At 43.6% G+C, this 15,044-nt stretch overlaps 1 protein-coding gene and 1 long non-coding RNA gene across 2 annotated transcripts in view; both read left to right on the top strand.

Annotated features, from left to right (window-relative positions):
- Positions 1–15,044, top strand: part of LOC144679930 (uncharacterized) — an 871,259-nt gene that overhangs the window by 831,166 nt on the left and 25,049 nt on the right. The gene's annotated exons all lie outside the window — the stretch shown is intronic.
- Positions 9,350–15,044, top strand: part of LOC144679398 (interferon-induced, double-stranded RNA-activated protein kinase-like) — a 28,015-nt gene continuing 22,320 nt past the window's right edge. Inside the window, exons 1-4 of the mRNA XM_078539756.1 lie at positions 9,350–9,358; positions 9,461–9,528; positions 12,364–12,993; positions 14,140–14,259. Coding sequence (XP_078395882.1) covers positions 9,350–9,358; positions 9,461–9,528; positions 12,364–12,993; positions 14,140–14,259 — 827 coding nt within the window. The remainder of the gene's footprint in view (positions 9,359–9,460; positions 9,529–12,363; positions 12,994–14,139; positions 14,260–15,044) is intronic.

Below are 15,044 nucleotides of genomic sequence, written 5' to 3' on the forward strand. Positions count from 1 at the left end.
TGACTTCTTCAGAGCTAAAGAGGAGTAAAAATGGGATGAAATTTATACTATTTAAGGAGTGGGGGGGGTGCGGTGGAGCAGGTGAAACTGGATAGAAGGCCATCAATAGATGGGAGCAAAGGAGAGATTGACAAAGATGTCATGGACAAAAGGACAAAGGGGTGTTAATGATAGTGGTACTGGCTAAAGGAGGTGCTGATAGTAGCATTAAGGTCAGAAAGCAGAATGTGATGATAGCAGGACAAGGGTAAGCACTCTGGAAAGAACAACATGAACAAGTGACAGATGGCCTTTGTGGGGGTGGGGGGAGGGGAGGGGACGGCGGAAAAAAGATCCAAAATAGGATAAAAGGATGGGAAAAAACAATGAATAAAAATGAAAATAAATAAAAATAAAAATAAGTAGATAAAAATTAAAATAAAAAAATAAAAGTGAAGGTTGAAAAAAGGGGGAAAAGGGTTGAGAATGTTGGAGAGAGTTCATGGTCTGAAGTTGTTGAACTCAATGTTAAGTCTGGAAGGTTGTAAAGTGTCTAATCGGAAGATGAGGTGCTGTATTTAAAGAGGAGGTAGATAGATTTTTGAAATATTGGGGAGTTGAGGATAATGAGGAGTTGGCACGAAAGAGGAGTCGAGGCCTGGGGCAGATCAGTCGTGATCTTGCCAGGCTTGAGGGGCCAAATGGCCTATTCCTGCTCCTATTTCTTACGTTCTTATGAAGAACCTCTTGATGTTCACCTTGATCACTTCCCACTAGGCACTGGGGCCTCAAAGAGGAGTTAGTTCTCCAACCCTTGCTATCCCTTTTGAGTTTGTCAAAGTTTTCTGGGGTCAATAGCTTCACGTTCAGCTTCTTTGTCCCCCTACCAACCCTCTGGCCTTCCTGCAAGTGACAGTCGGCCAGTCGGAGGCTATGGTCAAAGAAGAACACTAGACAGCGACGTCGGTGGATCTGACAGTAAACGTCAAGGACACAAACAGGAAATTTATCCTGGAACGGATAGGCATGTCTGGCAATGACCAGGTGCATCTATGCTGAAGGTATTTACCCCTTGGAATTTATCGTTTCCATCAGGAGTATAAATGTGGCGTCCAGTTTGCTGTCAGCCCTGCCGAATTGTCCAGCTGTATCGATGATACAGTTGAAGTTACCGCCCAGAACAACCAGCCCTAAATGTCGCCAGCAGCAGTGGAAGCTGCTGAAGGACAGCCAGCCATTTGCTCGCTCACTCTTTAGAGCCAGGACGTACATGTTAATTAAACAGAGGGGAGCATTTTGTACATTATGTCTGCTACGAGGAGGTGACCACCATTAACATCAGTGATGAAGGAGTTGCTTCTCTGCAGCAGTTGGCCAGGCCCGTAGAACGGCAATCGTGTTCTCCTGACCAGATTGATGGCCCGTGGGACCACCAGCTTGACCATCATTTGTAGCTCCTGAGGTGCAGTATGCCGCACTCCTGCAGAATTCAACTCCATAGATTTTGAATTCATGGGGTGGGGGTTGTAGGTTCAATGGCTGATCTGGCCTTATTGACTTCTAAGCTATCTCTGAACATCCCCTTTTTTAATTCCCTTTCTACTTCTTCAGAATAGAATAACTTCATTTAATTAGCTGCAATAACTTCACTTTTAACAAGATTCATCCTCCACAGATGTTACCTGCCCTCCCAAATATTTCCAGCATTTTCTGTTTTTATTTCAGATTTCCAGCATCCCCAGTAAATTACTTTTCAAAATGTGATTACTTGTTCAACAGCAATGACTGCAAGACATATTAAGCAAATTTCTTTTTAGGAATATACAGACAGGAGGGTTATAAGAACTGGTTTTGCCAAGTCAGACAGAAAGAAGTCATCGAAGTCATCTGGAAAAACTGCTGAAGGGAGCAGTAAGGAATCTCTCTCTCTTAAGTTAAGAACAGCCCTATTTCTACAGTATAAAAATCCAACCCAAGGGATAAAGACTATCCATTGGAAAGAGCCTCAGGAGAAACCCATTGATTCCTGGGAGATGGATCATGGAATTAAAAGGAAGGAAATTGTCTCGACCAAAGTGCAGTTACGTGGACTTCAAATCAACTCCAGGACTTTAAAGGGAACCAGCTAACTTCAAATGGCCACAACGTTCAACAATCTACGCCTCAAGGACAAGCAAACGACTTAATCGTATACTCTTTTAACTTTTATTTGGACTCTAACTTTTCTTACTTGTCATATCTGTCTGTGTGTGTGTGTTATTATTTTTCCTCAGGTTTAGTAGCTAATAAACTTGCTCTTTCTTTGACTCAAAAAAACCTGATTTGATTGGCTCATGATTAAAAAGTAAATACATTTGGATTGGAAAAGGCATCTATGGGGAAAAGAAATTTAAAAACCTTTGTTGTGACCAACTGAGGGGACTATAAAGGAGCCTGCTCATCCCTCCTCACCCAATTGTAACAAGGTTCAATGGACTGAATGGTCTACTCCTGCTCCTAAGTCCTATGCTCCTATAAAGCTCTTTTAAGAATGCCTAATTTTTTCAATTATCTTTTGCTATCCCTTTTAATGCTTCTTTTCTCCCAGTATTGGTCCATAAGGAGTTAACATTATTTTAGCAAGCTGTGACTCACAATCCCTTGGTATAAAAAAGTTCCTTCAGATCGTATATTTTTGGGATAAGATATTACATGTAGAACAGGAATTAGAGAGCCGGGTGTCTTCATCAGAAGCTGTAGAAATTGAATGGTTTAACATCTGAAGCAAAAACAGCACACTGAGGAATTCAGGACGAGCTAAAGGCGGAATTTAGTGTGACACTCAGGGGTGTGTTACGAGGCAGGATGGTGCCGGAGAATCGGAACCGGATGTTCTGGAACAGAACTCGAAGAGCGTGACATTGGTTCCGCATTTTGTTAGCTCAGGAAACCTCCACGGCACCATTGCTGCTACTCGCGAAGGAAAGGCAAATGTGCTCATTGACAAGGCAATGTAAACTCATTTACAAGCTGTTGCTTGTGATTTAGTGCCGGGCTTGTAATTAAATGAACAGGGGCCGGACTCGGAGGCTGGAGTTGGGGGGGGGAGAGGGTGGAAGCCAGGGGGCCAGGGCCGGGCTCAGAGTGGAGGCCAGAGGCGGGTCTGGCTTGGAATTGAATCATTCTTCACGGGACGCAGCTGGGTGAGTTAACTTAAGATTTCAGAAAGTAATCAGAATTTTTTTACCTTTTACCTTTCCACGAAGTAGAAATTCTTTTTTTTTAAACTTGAAACATTTGCTTTAACTTAGTAAAATTACACTCTTTTCCACCGCTGGCAGTCTCTCCTCGCTCTCCTCCTCCTCACGGCAGAGTAGGCTGACGGCAGAGCACTTGCACAGGTGCACACTGCGCATATGTGGAAAACAAAGATACATGGGCAATGACAAGGCAACGGCAGTCACTGTCCCAGAAATACAGGACAAATGGCCTCCCGGTATTACGGGACGATCCCGTAAAATACAGGACAGTTGCTCACCCTGTACACACTAGTGAAGGGCACATACTGGGCCAGCAGCAGGCGGTCACACTAAGAGGGACCCAACCATGGCCAAGAGTGTTCTGGACTCACCTAGACTACCAGATGTCAGAGTGACAGTGTCAGTGAAGACTGCGGCTCTCAAGGGAGGCCATCATCAAATAATACACAATGCTGCAGAATGGGCTGAAACCCATGAGCCTCAGTGGACATCCAATGCCTGACACCCAACACAGCAGCAATTAATCCATGAACAGTCCACATACATTTATTGAAATTATACTATCAATTCTTAACATTTGCTAAGTTTAAACAGTCATGAACCCCTGGTGAATATGGTGCTCTATTTAATACACTTTTTGGGTGCTTCCATGAGGTGCAACCCCAGCTCTTGCAGCTAAAGTGGAGTAAGGCTGCTGACAATGCTGCCCAATGGCTTAGGATGACCATGGCGACCACCCTCTGGCTGCCTGAGGCTTGGAGGGCACCAGCATGCTGAGGGGCTCCTACACAGGTGCAGGACCATCCTCTGTCACCACCTCTATTGTAGGCATTGGTGTCACTGGCAGAGGAGCTGAGCAGCTGCTGTCCACAGTCAGAGCACCATGAGAGGAACCCCTCGATGTGGAAGACGGTCTCACCTAAATCACGGCACACTTACACCTTCCTGCTTACCTGGGATGGAGGAGCACCAGGAGCAGACTCCAAGCGCCTCCTCCCCCTCTCACCTTGCAACCACTCCCTTGAGCTCATGCACAGGCCTGCACAGATCTCCGGCATTTGGTCTGCTGGAGCTGGATCTCCATGAGGGTTGCCAACCTCTCGATGTAGGAAGCCATGAGTGCATATGCCAGAGACATAGCAGCACTCATTGCCTGAATGGGCTCCATCTTCTGTGCATGGCTACGCATTGTCTCTGGCAGCTCTGCCAAATGTTCCATTACCTCTCACTGCAACTCCAGCAGGTTCCATGTTGCCGATTCCAGAGGCACATCATCAGCCTGGGCTCAGCATGGACCTGGCCTCCCACTGTCATCCAACTGCCAGTGGCCTCGGCTGTCACAGTCTCCAGCTGCTGGCTGGGGTAAGCTTGTGTTGCGACTCACCAGCTTGTAACCCTGAATTTAATCACGAACACATAACCATCAACGTGAGAGTATCTGCACTGGTGGTGGGTGTGGGGGAAATAATGTGACACTGTGCCCTCAAGGCAATTTACCCCATTGTCAGGTAGATACTATTGTTGTAGCCGTACAGGAACAGCTTGACACAGGTATGGTTAGTTCTGGAGCACAAGTCTTCTTCAATACTACAGCTGGGATGTTGTCAGGGCTTATAGCCTTTATTGTATCCAGTGCTGACAACAGTTTCTTGATTTCACATGGAGTGAATTGAATTGACTGAAGACTGGCATCTATGGTGCTGGGTCCTCAAGATTTAACTTTAGACTGAAGCAAAATAGGCGTCTCCTCACAACATGTAATGTAATTAGCCATAGTCCACAAGGGACCATAGGCATTTCTCTCTGTTAGGGAGAGGCAAGTGGTTATATAGCTTGCATCAGTCCACATCAAGCATGGGGGAAAAGTGAGGAGGCAGGCCTCCATGAACTACCACAGCCGGTACAGGGATTGAACCTGTGCCATTGGAGTCACTCTGCACAATCTAGCCAACTCAGCCAACCGATCCCCGCTTCTCACTACCTGGAATGTACATCTAATGATGTGTGAGATTTTGAGTAGCGAGGGGTGGGTGCTGCTGGTAGTGAAATTAAACTTCGGAGGGAGCACAGCACGGACAGTACAGATCATCTGCTTGTTACAAAGTCTGCCCAATTTTCTGTGACATTTGGGCAGGGTGCATGATAGGTGGATGACCACTGTTGCTTAGGGTTACCAACTGTGATTAAATGTATTCCTGGAGGTTTCATCACATGACTCTCCCCCCCCCCCCCCCCCCCACCCCCCACACACCCCACCACCCTCAATGCCATTAGTCAGCCAACACATCCGGTCCTTGTGATGTACTGCTTTCCTACACCGATTGGAAAGCAAAAAGACTCATTACCCAATTGGATGATGCTCAACTCTCAGTCAAGCGGACATCTTTTCCCCATTTTCAGTATTTTTATATCTGATAAAGAGAAATGTTCAAAGAAAACGGCACAAAAACAATTTTTTTTAACGTCCTGATGATTTTTGTCCAGGGTTACATACAGCAGAGTCCTGGAGATTGATCTTCAATTCCTGGACGATTGACAACCCTCCTAATGCTCCCCGCTGAATTTCACTGCCCTGGTTTATAAACTTTTTGGTAAGGAGCTGTGTGGGATGTTTTAAACCAAGCTGAACACTAGATATAATCGCTTTAAATGGTTGGAGAAATTAGATTCTCCCTGATTTCCCTCCAAACATTTGAATTTCTAACTATTGACAGAGAGCCCAGCGAGTGTGTAACCAGACCCGAACAGACCAATTTCCTGCCAAAAACAATTTCCTGAACAGACGCTGCCTGGCCAAAAACGGAACTGCAGCTACTAGCTTCAAGCTTTTTATCTGCAGTGTAAATATATCTATAAGACAGACATTTCCGACAGCACCCTGGTAGAGGAAATGAAAGTGAAACTTAAAGAAATGATAGCAATTGCAGAACCAGAATACATTGGCTTCTATTAGAGTTTATCGACTTTTAATTTCCCACTTGTTCTCGATGTATTGCTCCTGAGTGAGTTCTTTTTTCATCCAATCAAGGTTCATTATGTTGGAAAACATTAAGGTCGGAAAGAGCACTGTTTACTGACACTGTGCAGCTTCCAGAGTTCTTAAGGAAACTAATCTCTGGAAAAAAACAACAGAAGAACAAGAAGAGTCAGCCACAGAGACCCAGGCATTGCCCAGCAAGTTTGTAAGTCTATTCTTCCCTTTTTTAGATGATAGGGCCTGGATCTTCTGCAAAGTGACAATCACTGTCCGATTATCACTCCATCCCTGACTTTCTGCACTCCAGCTCTGCTCCACATTTCTAACTGGGTCTTCCAAGGCTGGCTCCTTCAGAAATGCAGAGCATACAAAGAGCTTTGTTGCAGCGCTGTAGCGACAGGAGGAGGGGGGCTTGTTGGGGCAAGATAAGCCGGGCCCCCTTTTTATGACACCAGCTGCCATAAGGTAAGTTTAAATGTCCAGTGTCAATGTTAGTGAATGGATGAGTGGGTGAATGAGCGAATGGGCAGGGTGGTAGGGTGGGTAGGTGGGTGAAGTAAGTGGGTAGGGTGGGTTATGTATGTGGATGGGGTGGATGAGGTAAGTGGTAGATGGGTAGGTTGGCAGGTGGGTAGGGTGGTAGGTGGGAACGGTGGCGGGTGGACAGGGTGGTAGGGTGACAGGTAAGTAGGGGGGTAGGTGGGTGAGTGGATAGGTGGGGTGATTAGGTCAGGTCTGGAGGGATTGTCATGTTGGTGGAAGTCAGGTTGTGACGGGCAGGCGCTAGCCAGGCGGTAGGGGCTCATCAGAGCGGGTCAGGAGGGTAGTCGGGTGGCGGGGGCCAGTCAGTTCAGATCGCGGGGTAGCCGGTCAGGTTGGGAGTAGTTGGGTCAGGTCGGGATGGAAGGGGCTGGGGGGTCTGGAGGTGTAGTCAGGAGATCAAGGGGGGTGTTGGGTCGCGTTGGGAGGGATTGTCAGGTGGGGGGCTAGTCAGATCTTGTTGGGGGGGGCGGTAGTTGGGTTAGTCATGACGGATCAGAGGGGTAGTTGGGTGTGGGGGATAGTCGGGTCAGGATAAAATAAAAACGAGGTAATTCAGTGTTATTTTGATGACATTGTTACTAAAATATTTATATTGCCTGTAGATACCATGTCAGAGCTGCCAGAAATGGACCATCTTCCTCCTGAATCGGTAAGTTTGTCTTTTACAATTGACATAAACTTTGAATCAACAACTTAATTATTTAATAGTAAATTACCAAGTTTTTGCCAATGCTCAGTTGTTGAAGACAAGTTTTTTATCGATGAGGTTTTAATGGAGTTTTGTGAGATATCAGAAACTGGTTATGCAGAGCCATCTAGTGAAAGATATCTGTAACTGCACTGTGATAGTTGGCATCACAAAAATTGAATGGAAAATGTTGACACAATGACTAAAAAATCATAGCAACAGAAAATAAGGTTTGTGGAAAGACAGCGTATGCCCTTCATTTGATTTGTAATTATATTGTTTTTCCAAAATGAATGGAGCGAAATGACATCTGTATAGAATGTTTACATTCTTCAAATAAAACTCCTCAAGGTTGGCTCTGAATTTCCTCTGAGATTACACTGGAGGTCCGGCATAACTGCATGGAAGGAAAGAAAGGTTGGCTGGGAAGCTGTTATATTGTTAAAGATCAGTTAGTTAGGACCCATCATGGCTTACAATACTTAAGGCTGCCCAGACTGGAGAATAAGGTCTGTCAAACTGCCATGGTATTTATATGGTTTTGATGTGACTCACGAACAAGAGCGATGAAATTCCACTTCAGTGTAAATTGGGTTATATTAAATTAGCAGCCTTGATTGACTTTAATGGAAGTAAAATTGGGACAAGGTGAAGAGCTGCCGACTGATCCACTGCTCCTGCTGAGAAATAGGAGGGGGGTCAATGATAGATCCTTGAGTTCTGCAGAGGTAGTGGTGCAGTGATAGGAAGAGGTTATTGCATGAGATCCTTCTATGGAGAGAGGTTTATCAAGGCAGTTGTAGTGGATTAAAGAAGCCAGGGATTATCCTAGAGTATTGAGCAATTTCGGCAGCGAAGATCAGGGCCTGATAATGCTTGATATGGAGATGAATGGCTAAACCAGCTTTAGAATCAAAGAATGATACAGGATAGAAAAGAGGCCATTTGACCCATCATGCCTGTGCCAGCTCTTTGAAAGAGCAAACTGATGAGTCTCATTCCCCTGCCCTTCTCTCAATGCCAAATGCCTCTGTTTATAAAGTCTCATATGCTTTTTGAACAATCTCTTCAACTTGTCCCGCCAATTTCAAAGATTTGTGTGTGTATACCCCCAGTTGTACTACTCCTTCATCCCCTTTAAAATTTTACCATTTAGTTTATATTGTCTCAGCTCATTCTTCCAATCAAAATGCATCATTTCACACATCTCTGCTTTAAATTCCAGCTGCCAATTGTCTGCCCAATGTGTTTGTGTTTGTATATCCCCCTGAAGTTTGTTAATATTGTCCACACTGCTTACTACCTTTCCAAGTTTCATGTTATCTGCAAATTTCGAAGCTATGCTCTGTATCCCAAGTCCAGGTCAAAAAAAGCAGTGATCCTGATATTTACTCTGTGGGACACCATTGTATAATTCCCTCCCATCTAAAAAACAAACATTTTAGCACTACTTTGCTTTCTATCTCTTAGCAAGTTCTTCAAATAATTCAGTTAGTCAAACACAATTTGCCTTTAACAATATGTGTTGGCTTTTAGTTATTGATCCATATTTTTCCCAGTTACAATCAGTGCTGTCTTGCAGTATTATCTCTCCACACCACTGACTGGCCTGTAGCTGCTAGGTTTATCCCTCTAACCTTCTTTGAACAGGGAGTAACAGTTGCAATATTCCAGTTCTCTGTCACCACTCCAATATCCAGGGAGGACTGAAAGATTGTGGCCAGAGCTTCAGTTGCCACCCCTACTTCCTTCAGAAAACTAGGATGTATCAAATTGAAACCAGAAACTCTTCTACTCTGAGTGCTGTCAAATACATTCAAATCTGTACCCCTTGGCCTATAAGGTAATGAGGATAGAGGGCCATATCAAGGGGAAAAAAAGCAGGGTGCAGTGAGAGTCAAGGTTTACTGAGGACAAGGAACAATGCTGAGGGTACAACTGAGCACCTGTGGAAGGATTGTGGTAAAAGGAGGGCCAATGGCTAGACAGTTGCAAGTTTAAAAGTGCCATGAAAGGAACTATTTTCCTCCACAGAACAAGAAGGCTGAGAGCAAATTAGAGACTGAAGGGGAGAGCAACAAATCAATGGAATCTTCCCCACAGTAAGTACAGAAATGATACATATGCAATATTGTCTCTCTGCTTCAAAGCAGGACTGTTACCTGATGTGTACTTCAGTGCAGTGCCGGTACCTGATGGACTAATGTTGGGGCTTTCCTACCAAAATAATTTTAATTGCTGGTTAAAACATTGACCAATGCTTCAATCATGACTTAGTTACTTTGTCTAGGTAGGTCATTATGGTGGCCCATACCCAGGTCTCAGGAAAGGAAAACAACATCGACAGCAACTTATATTTGTGTGGCACCTTTAACATAATAAAATGTCTGAAAGCACTTCACAGGAGCATTTTGAAATAAAATATGATTATGAGCCACATAAGGAGACATTAGGTCAGAGGACCAAATTCTAAGGAGCGTCCTAAAGTGGGAAAGTTAGGTAGAAGCAGAAAGATGTAGAGAGGTGTTTCTCAAACAGACTTTTCACTCTTGATCAACTGGAAGTGGACATATGTGGAAGTTTGGTGACAAGACCTGGCTCAGCTGTGATTCACCAGATAAATAATTTACCTACCTTCACTTTAAAGGTTCATGCATGAATAATAGCCACTTGGGCAAGAGAGCAGGAAACACTAATTATTCAGGAACAGTACTCAATCAAGGTGACATCTGAAAAGATTGGAAAATTCATGATTTTTTTAAAGGAAAAGCTGACTTTTTGTCTCAAGCCTGTCAAGGTTGTGAAGATTGTTATCCAATATTTTGATAAATAATAAAGCCTCCAGAGAGTCGTATTCTTGTTAGACTATAATTCTATAAAAACTGAGAGATCTTTGGTACCTCATGCAAATGACCATTCCTCACATGTAAAGTTAGATGGTAAATATTGGCAGCCTATTTGACCTAGCAATGCATCACAGACAAGCTCAACCCAGGATGTGCTGGCCCTGGAGAGGATCCAGAGGAGGTTCACGAGAACGATCCCAGGAATGAAAGGCTTAACGTATGAGGAACGTTTGAGGACTCTGGGTCTATACTCGATGGAGTTTAGAAGCATGAGGGGGGATCTGATTGAAACTTACAGAATACTGAAAGGCCTGGATAGAGTGGATGTGGGGAAGATGTTTCCATTAGTAGGAGAGACTAGGACCGGAGGGCACAGCCTCAGAGTAAACCTTTTAGAACAGAGATGAGGAAAAACTTCTTTAGCCAGAGAGTGGTGAATCTGTGGAATTCATTGCCACAGAAGGCTGTGGAGGCCAGGTCATTGAGTGTATTTAAGACCGAGATAGATAGATGGTTCTTGATTGGTAAGGGGATCAAAGGTTACGGGGAGAAGGCGGGAGAATGGGGTTGAGAAACTTATCAGCCATGATTGAATGGCGGAGCAGACTCGATGGGCCGAATGGCCAAATTTCTGCTCCTATGTCTTATGGTCTTATGGTCTCTCCCACTGTGATTGAACTATGATGAGAAATAGGATGAACCCTAGAGATAAGCAGGTCAGTGATCAGAATGAGGTGTTCCAAATGATAGGGTATTTTATTGGGTAAATAAGAAAAGATCACTACCCATCCACCATCTTAAACATACACACTTCACCATTTGTACCTCATGACTGCAGCATATAATAGCTGCAGCGACTACATCAATTCACCAAGATTAATAAACTAGCACTTCGAAAATCTAGAAACTCCACGACCTAGGAGAACAGGGACAGAAGGTACATTATCTCCATTTCCCCTCAAAGTTATACACCATCCCTCCTGAGACATATAATGCCATTCCTTCAGTATCGCTGGGTCAAAATTTAGGAACTCTCCACCTAACAATATTTTGGGAGTACCTTCATCACATGGGCTGCAGCGGTTTAGAAGAAAGCCCACCGCCACCTTCTCAAGGGCAACTCGTGCTGGACAATAAATGCTGGCCGTACCAGTAATGCCCACTGAGAATGAATAATTTTTAAAATTGGAGAATTTTAGTAGGGAAATCTAGAACCAGGGTCTTAATTTTAGATGTGTTGATGAAAGGAGATCGAGTAGCTCAGTTAGTAGCGCTCTTGCCTCTGAACCAGAAGGCCCCAGGTTGAAGACCCAGTCCAGGCATTGTTGGCTATGGAAGGAGTGTTTACAAGGCTCAAAACAGGTTGTTAATCAGCCTGGAAAATGTTTCCAACACTCCAAACCATTTACCAAGGGAGAACACAAAAACAGCAAATCCAGGGTAAATGTCTTCACACAAATATTTCTTAGAATTTAGAAAGCATTGTCCCTAGAAGCTCCTTGATGAAGAATCAATTGATGTTTTTAAAAGGCAGATTGGAATTTATTTAGCGTTCAATAGAAATGAAAATTGTATCATGGACAGTTGATTTATTATCGCCTGTTTTACAATATTGCCCGAAGAAACGTTTCTTTAAAATGAAAACAAAAGAAAATCTTTGGTGTGCTTCTCACATGACTTAATGTTAAGTACACAATCCAGTACTGAGCCATATGGGTCAGTGGGATTCTGGATTTTAGCTTTAATTTACCTTAGCCAGGTCAGCGCTGGGGTGCATTGGTCTCATTGTCCCTGGGCTAAAAAACAGGAAAAAAAATCAGTTCTTACTTCTGATCTTGCCCTAGTAACCCCCCCTGGATATTGATTAATTGTGACTAACCTTCACAGCTGAATAGCCCATTGGAAGCAATTATCTGGCTCAGAGCCAGAGCATAGATTACAGTGCTCAATGGCTTCTCGTGGCTGTGTAAGTGCCTACAGGAGAAAACTGGAAATTGATAAACAAATACAGTGTAAATAAAACTGTTCTTCAGAAAGCCAGTCCATGTGTAGAATTCACTGTCTCAATGTTATTTGTTTTTCTTGGTGTAGGTGCATGTCTAATAAGTCTAGTCTGGCCAGGAATGATGAAGTGAACATATCCAATCTCAGTAAGTTTGAAACTGCTTGCACCATTGACAGCAACAACCCCAGCTATGAAGGAAATGAAACAAATGAAAAGATTCCAATCCTGGATGGATCCATTATAGCAAGGCATAATAATCTGAATAGTCCCAAGTCCTTGAGCAGTAACGCCAATTGTTGTGATCCCAGTGACCCTGTGTTAACCGATATAAACAGTCTACATGGAACCTTGGATACCTTCCACAGTAGCTCTAGTGAGGTTGGGTTGGATAAACTGAACATGCCCAATTCTCAAACCTCAGCCTCTGAAGAGACAAATAGTTCTGATAGTGTTCTTTTTGTTGACACTGGGAATCCAAGAATGGAAGTCAACTTAAATTTGGACTCGGAAAGCTATGAGAATTCCAGTGCCAGTGGTACTGATCCCTCCAGCATATTTCATGACAAAAACATTACTGAAAGTTCTGGAATTGGTTCAAATCTTATTTCAAGTTCTTGGGCTACTGGGTCTGCCTGTAACTCAGAGTCTGAGGAAAATTTTGAAAGCTACGAAGCTGAAGACACCATCGAACCCAGCAAATTTAAAAGGCGTTCATTGTAAGCAGATTTTTGATCAATCATCTGTCTAGTGTTTGCTTATTTCTTTCTGCTCATGACTATATTTTTCATTCATCTGTGTCTGTCTGTGCCCCAGTTGTAATATTTTGCGGAATTGAGGTGGATGAGGAGGAGGGGCTGCACACTCCATGCTTGTTCATCAAACTTCAACTCAGATTTGAAGCAGAATCTTCTACAATTGGTTTTAGCTGTAGCAGTTGACCTGTGGTATTGTTCACGAGCAAAGTGGATATTGTCATTAGAATCACAGGCTCCAGGGCTGTGGTACACTACAGTTGGAGGGGAGTTTTGAGTCAAGCTTGTGTCTATCCCTCTGCTCCTTCCTCAGATTGAGTGTTTGTCTCTTGTGATAAGATATTTAGACTAACAAGTGACATGATGGACCTAATTATCTTTCCCTGGCTTATCTTTTCACTTGCTCTTTTCTCCCTTTCAGGTTCCCATCTTTTCCTCATTATGTTTATGCTTCTCTCTTCTTCTCTTCACCACCCCACCTCTCTTTAGTGTTCTCAGCTCTCCTGTGCAATGGGTGAAAGACCTCTGAGTGACCTAATAGGGGGTGTTTATCTGATAGTTGCAGTGTGATTGTTGAGGCTGACTGTTAAGGAGAGGCGTGAAATTGCATAAGGGTCAGGCTGAGTGGCAGTGGTGGATGCATAGATGGGGATTACATAGAAAAAGAATGATTGGTGCATTTGCAAGGATAATGGGTTGTGTGATGTGATGGAGTAGGCTTGACAAGGCAAAGTGAGGGGTAGAGTGGGGTGATGCGCACAACTGGATGTAGGTGAATGTGAAACTGTATTCAGCTTTTTGGGCCTGTTTAGGTTATTAAAGAGCTCTCTGCACCAAATCTAGGAGCATGGTTTAGTGCTCTTGCTGCTGACCTCCTTGGAGACATCCAGCCACACCTTCTTTGTGACAGCAGCAAGCTTCTTCCTCCCAATTTAAGATGATTGGCTTAGGAAGTACTAGCACTAGTCTGTTTGTCTCTGTGCAGATGCTGCCTGACCTTTTGAGTGTTTCCTGTGTTGTCTGGTTTTGTTTCCTTGCATTAATCATTGAGTTTTTTTTTTCTTCAGTTTATTTATTTGCACCAGCAGTGTACTAAATTTGAATTTATAGTTACAGGAAATCTTTTGATGAGGTACAGATAATTGGAAAGGGATCCTTTGGTTCAGTTTACGAAGTGAGACATAAAATTGACAACCACGCATATGCTATCAAATGTGTGCGACTAACTTCGTAAGTGTGCTTCTTCTGAAAAATTACGTTATTCTATTCATGTGAAATGTTTTTCTCACTGTATCTGGTGCAGCCATTCTTTGTTCAGTCCATAAACGCTGGAACAGGACAGAGGAGAGAGCTTCAGTATTATACCCAAGATGGACCACTTGCGCATATGCAGACTTAAAAATGGATGGTCTCACGCATGTGTCATGAAACGATCTGTCAATGCACTGATGACAGATGAACATATCCTGTGTGCACTCGCAAAGTTATTTTTATAAAAAAGTATTAACCACCAACAACAGGACTCACATCATTTGACTTCCCATTATCAAAATTACCAATTCCATTTGAAACTCTTTCGAGTTATCAACAGTCACAGATTGCAACTCTTTCGAGTACAATCACAGTTCTTGGTTTCCGGGAGTGGGACATGAACCCACAACCCTCTGATTCAAAGGCGAGGGTGCTATGAACTGAGCCACAGCTGACACCTCTCAATTCCATTTGAAACTGGGCAGCTGTCCACCCTAACCAAATCATTTCAGATCAAAACGGGAACTCACTCAGTAACAGAACTGTTGGAACAACTTCATCACATGGACTGCAGTGATTTAAGAAGAGGGTTCACCAATACCTTCTCCAGGGCAACTGGGGAGGGGCAATAAATGCCAGCCTTGCCAGTGACACCCACATCCCAAGCATGAATTAAACAAAAATTGAAGGATGTTAAGATTGCAGATGCCAACCGCCCGTGCTTACAAAACTCAAAACCCAGTGTCCAATGTTAGATATGATTC

This window comes from Cetorhinus maximus, chromosome 4, assembly GCF_964194155.1.
Source record: "Cetorhinus maximus chromosome 4, sCetMax3.hap1.1, whole genome shotgun sequence".
NCBI classification, from domain to species: Eukaryota; Metazoa; Chordata; class Chondrichthyes; order Lamniformes; family Cetorhinidae; genus Cetorhinus; species Cetorhinus maximus.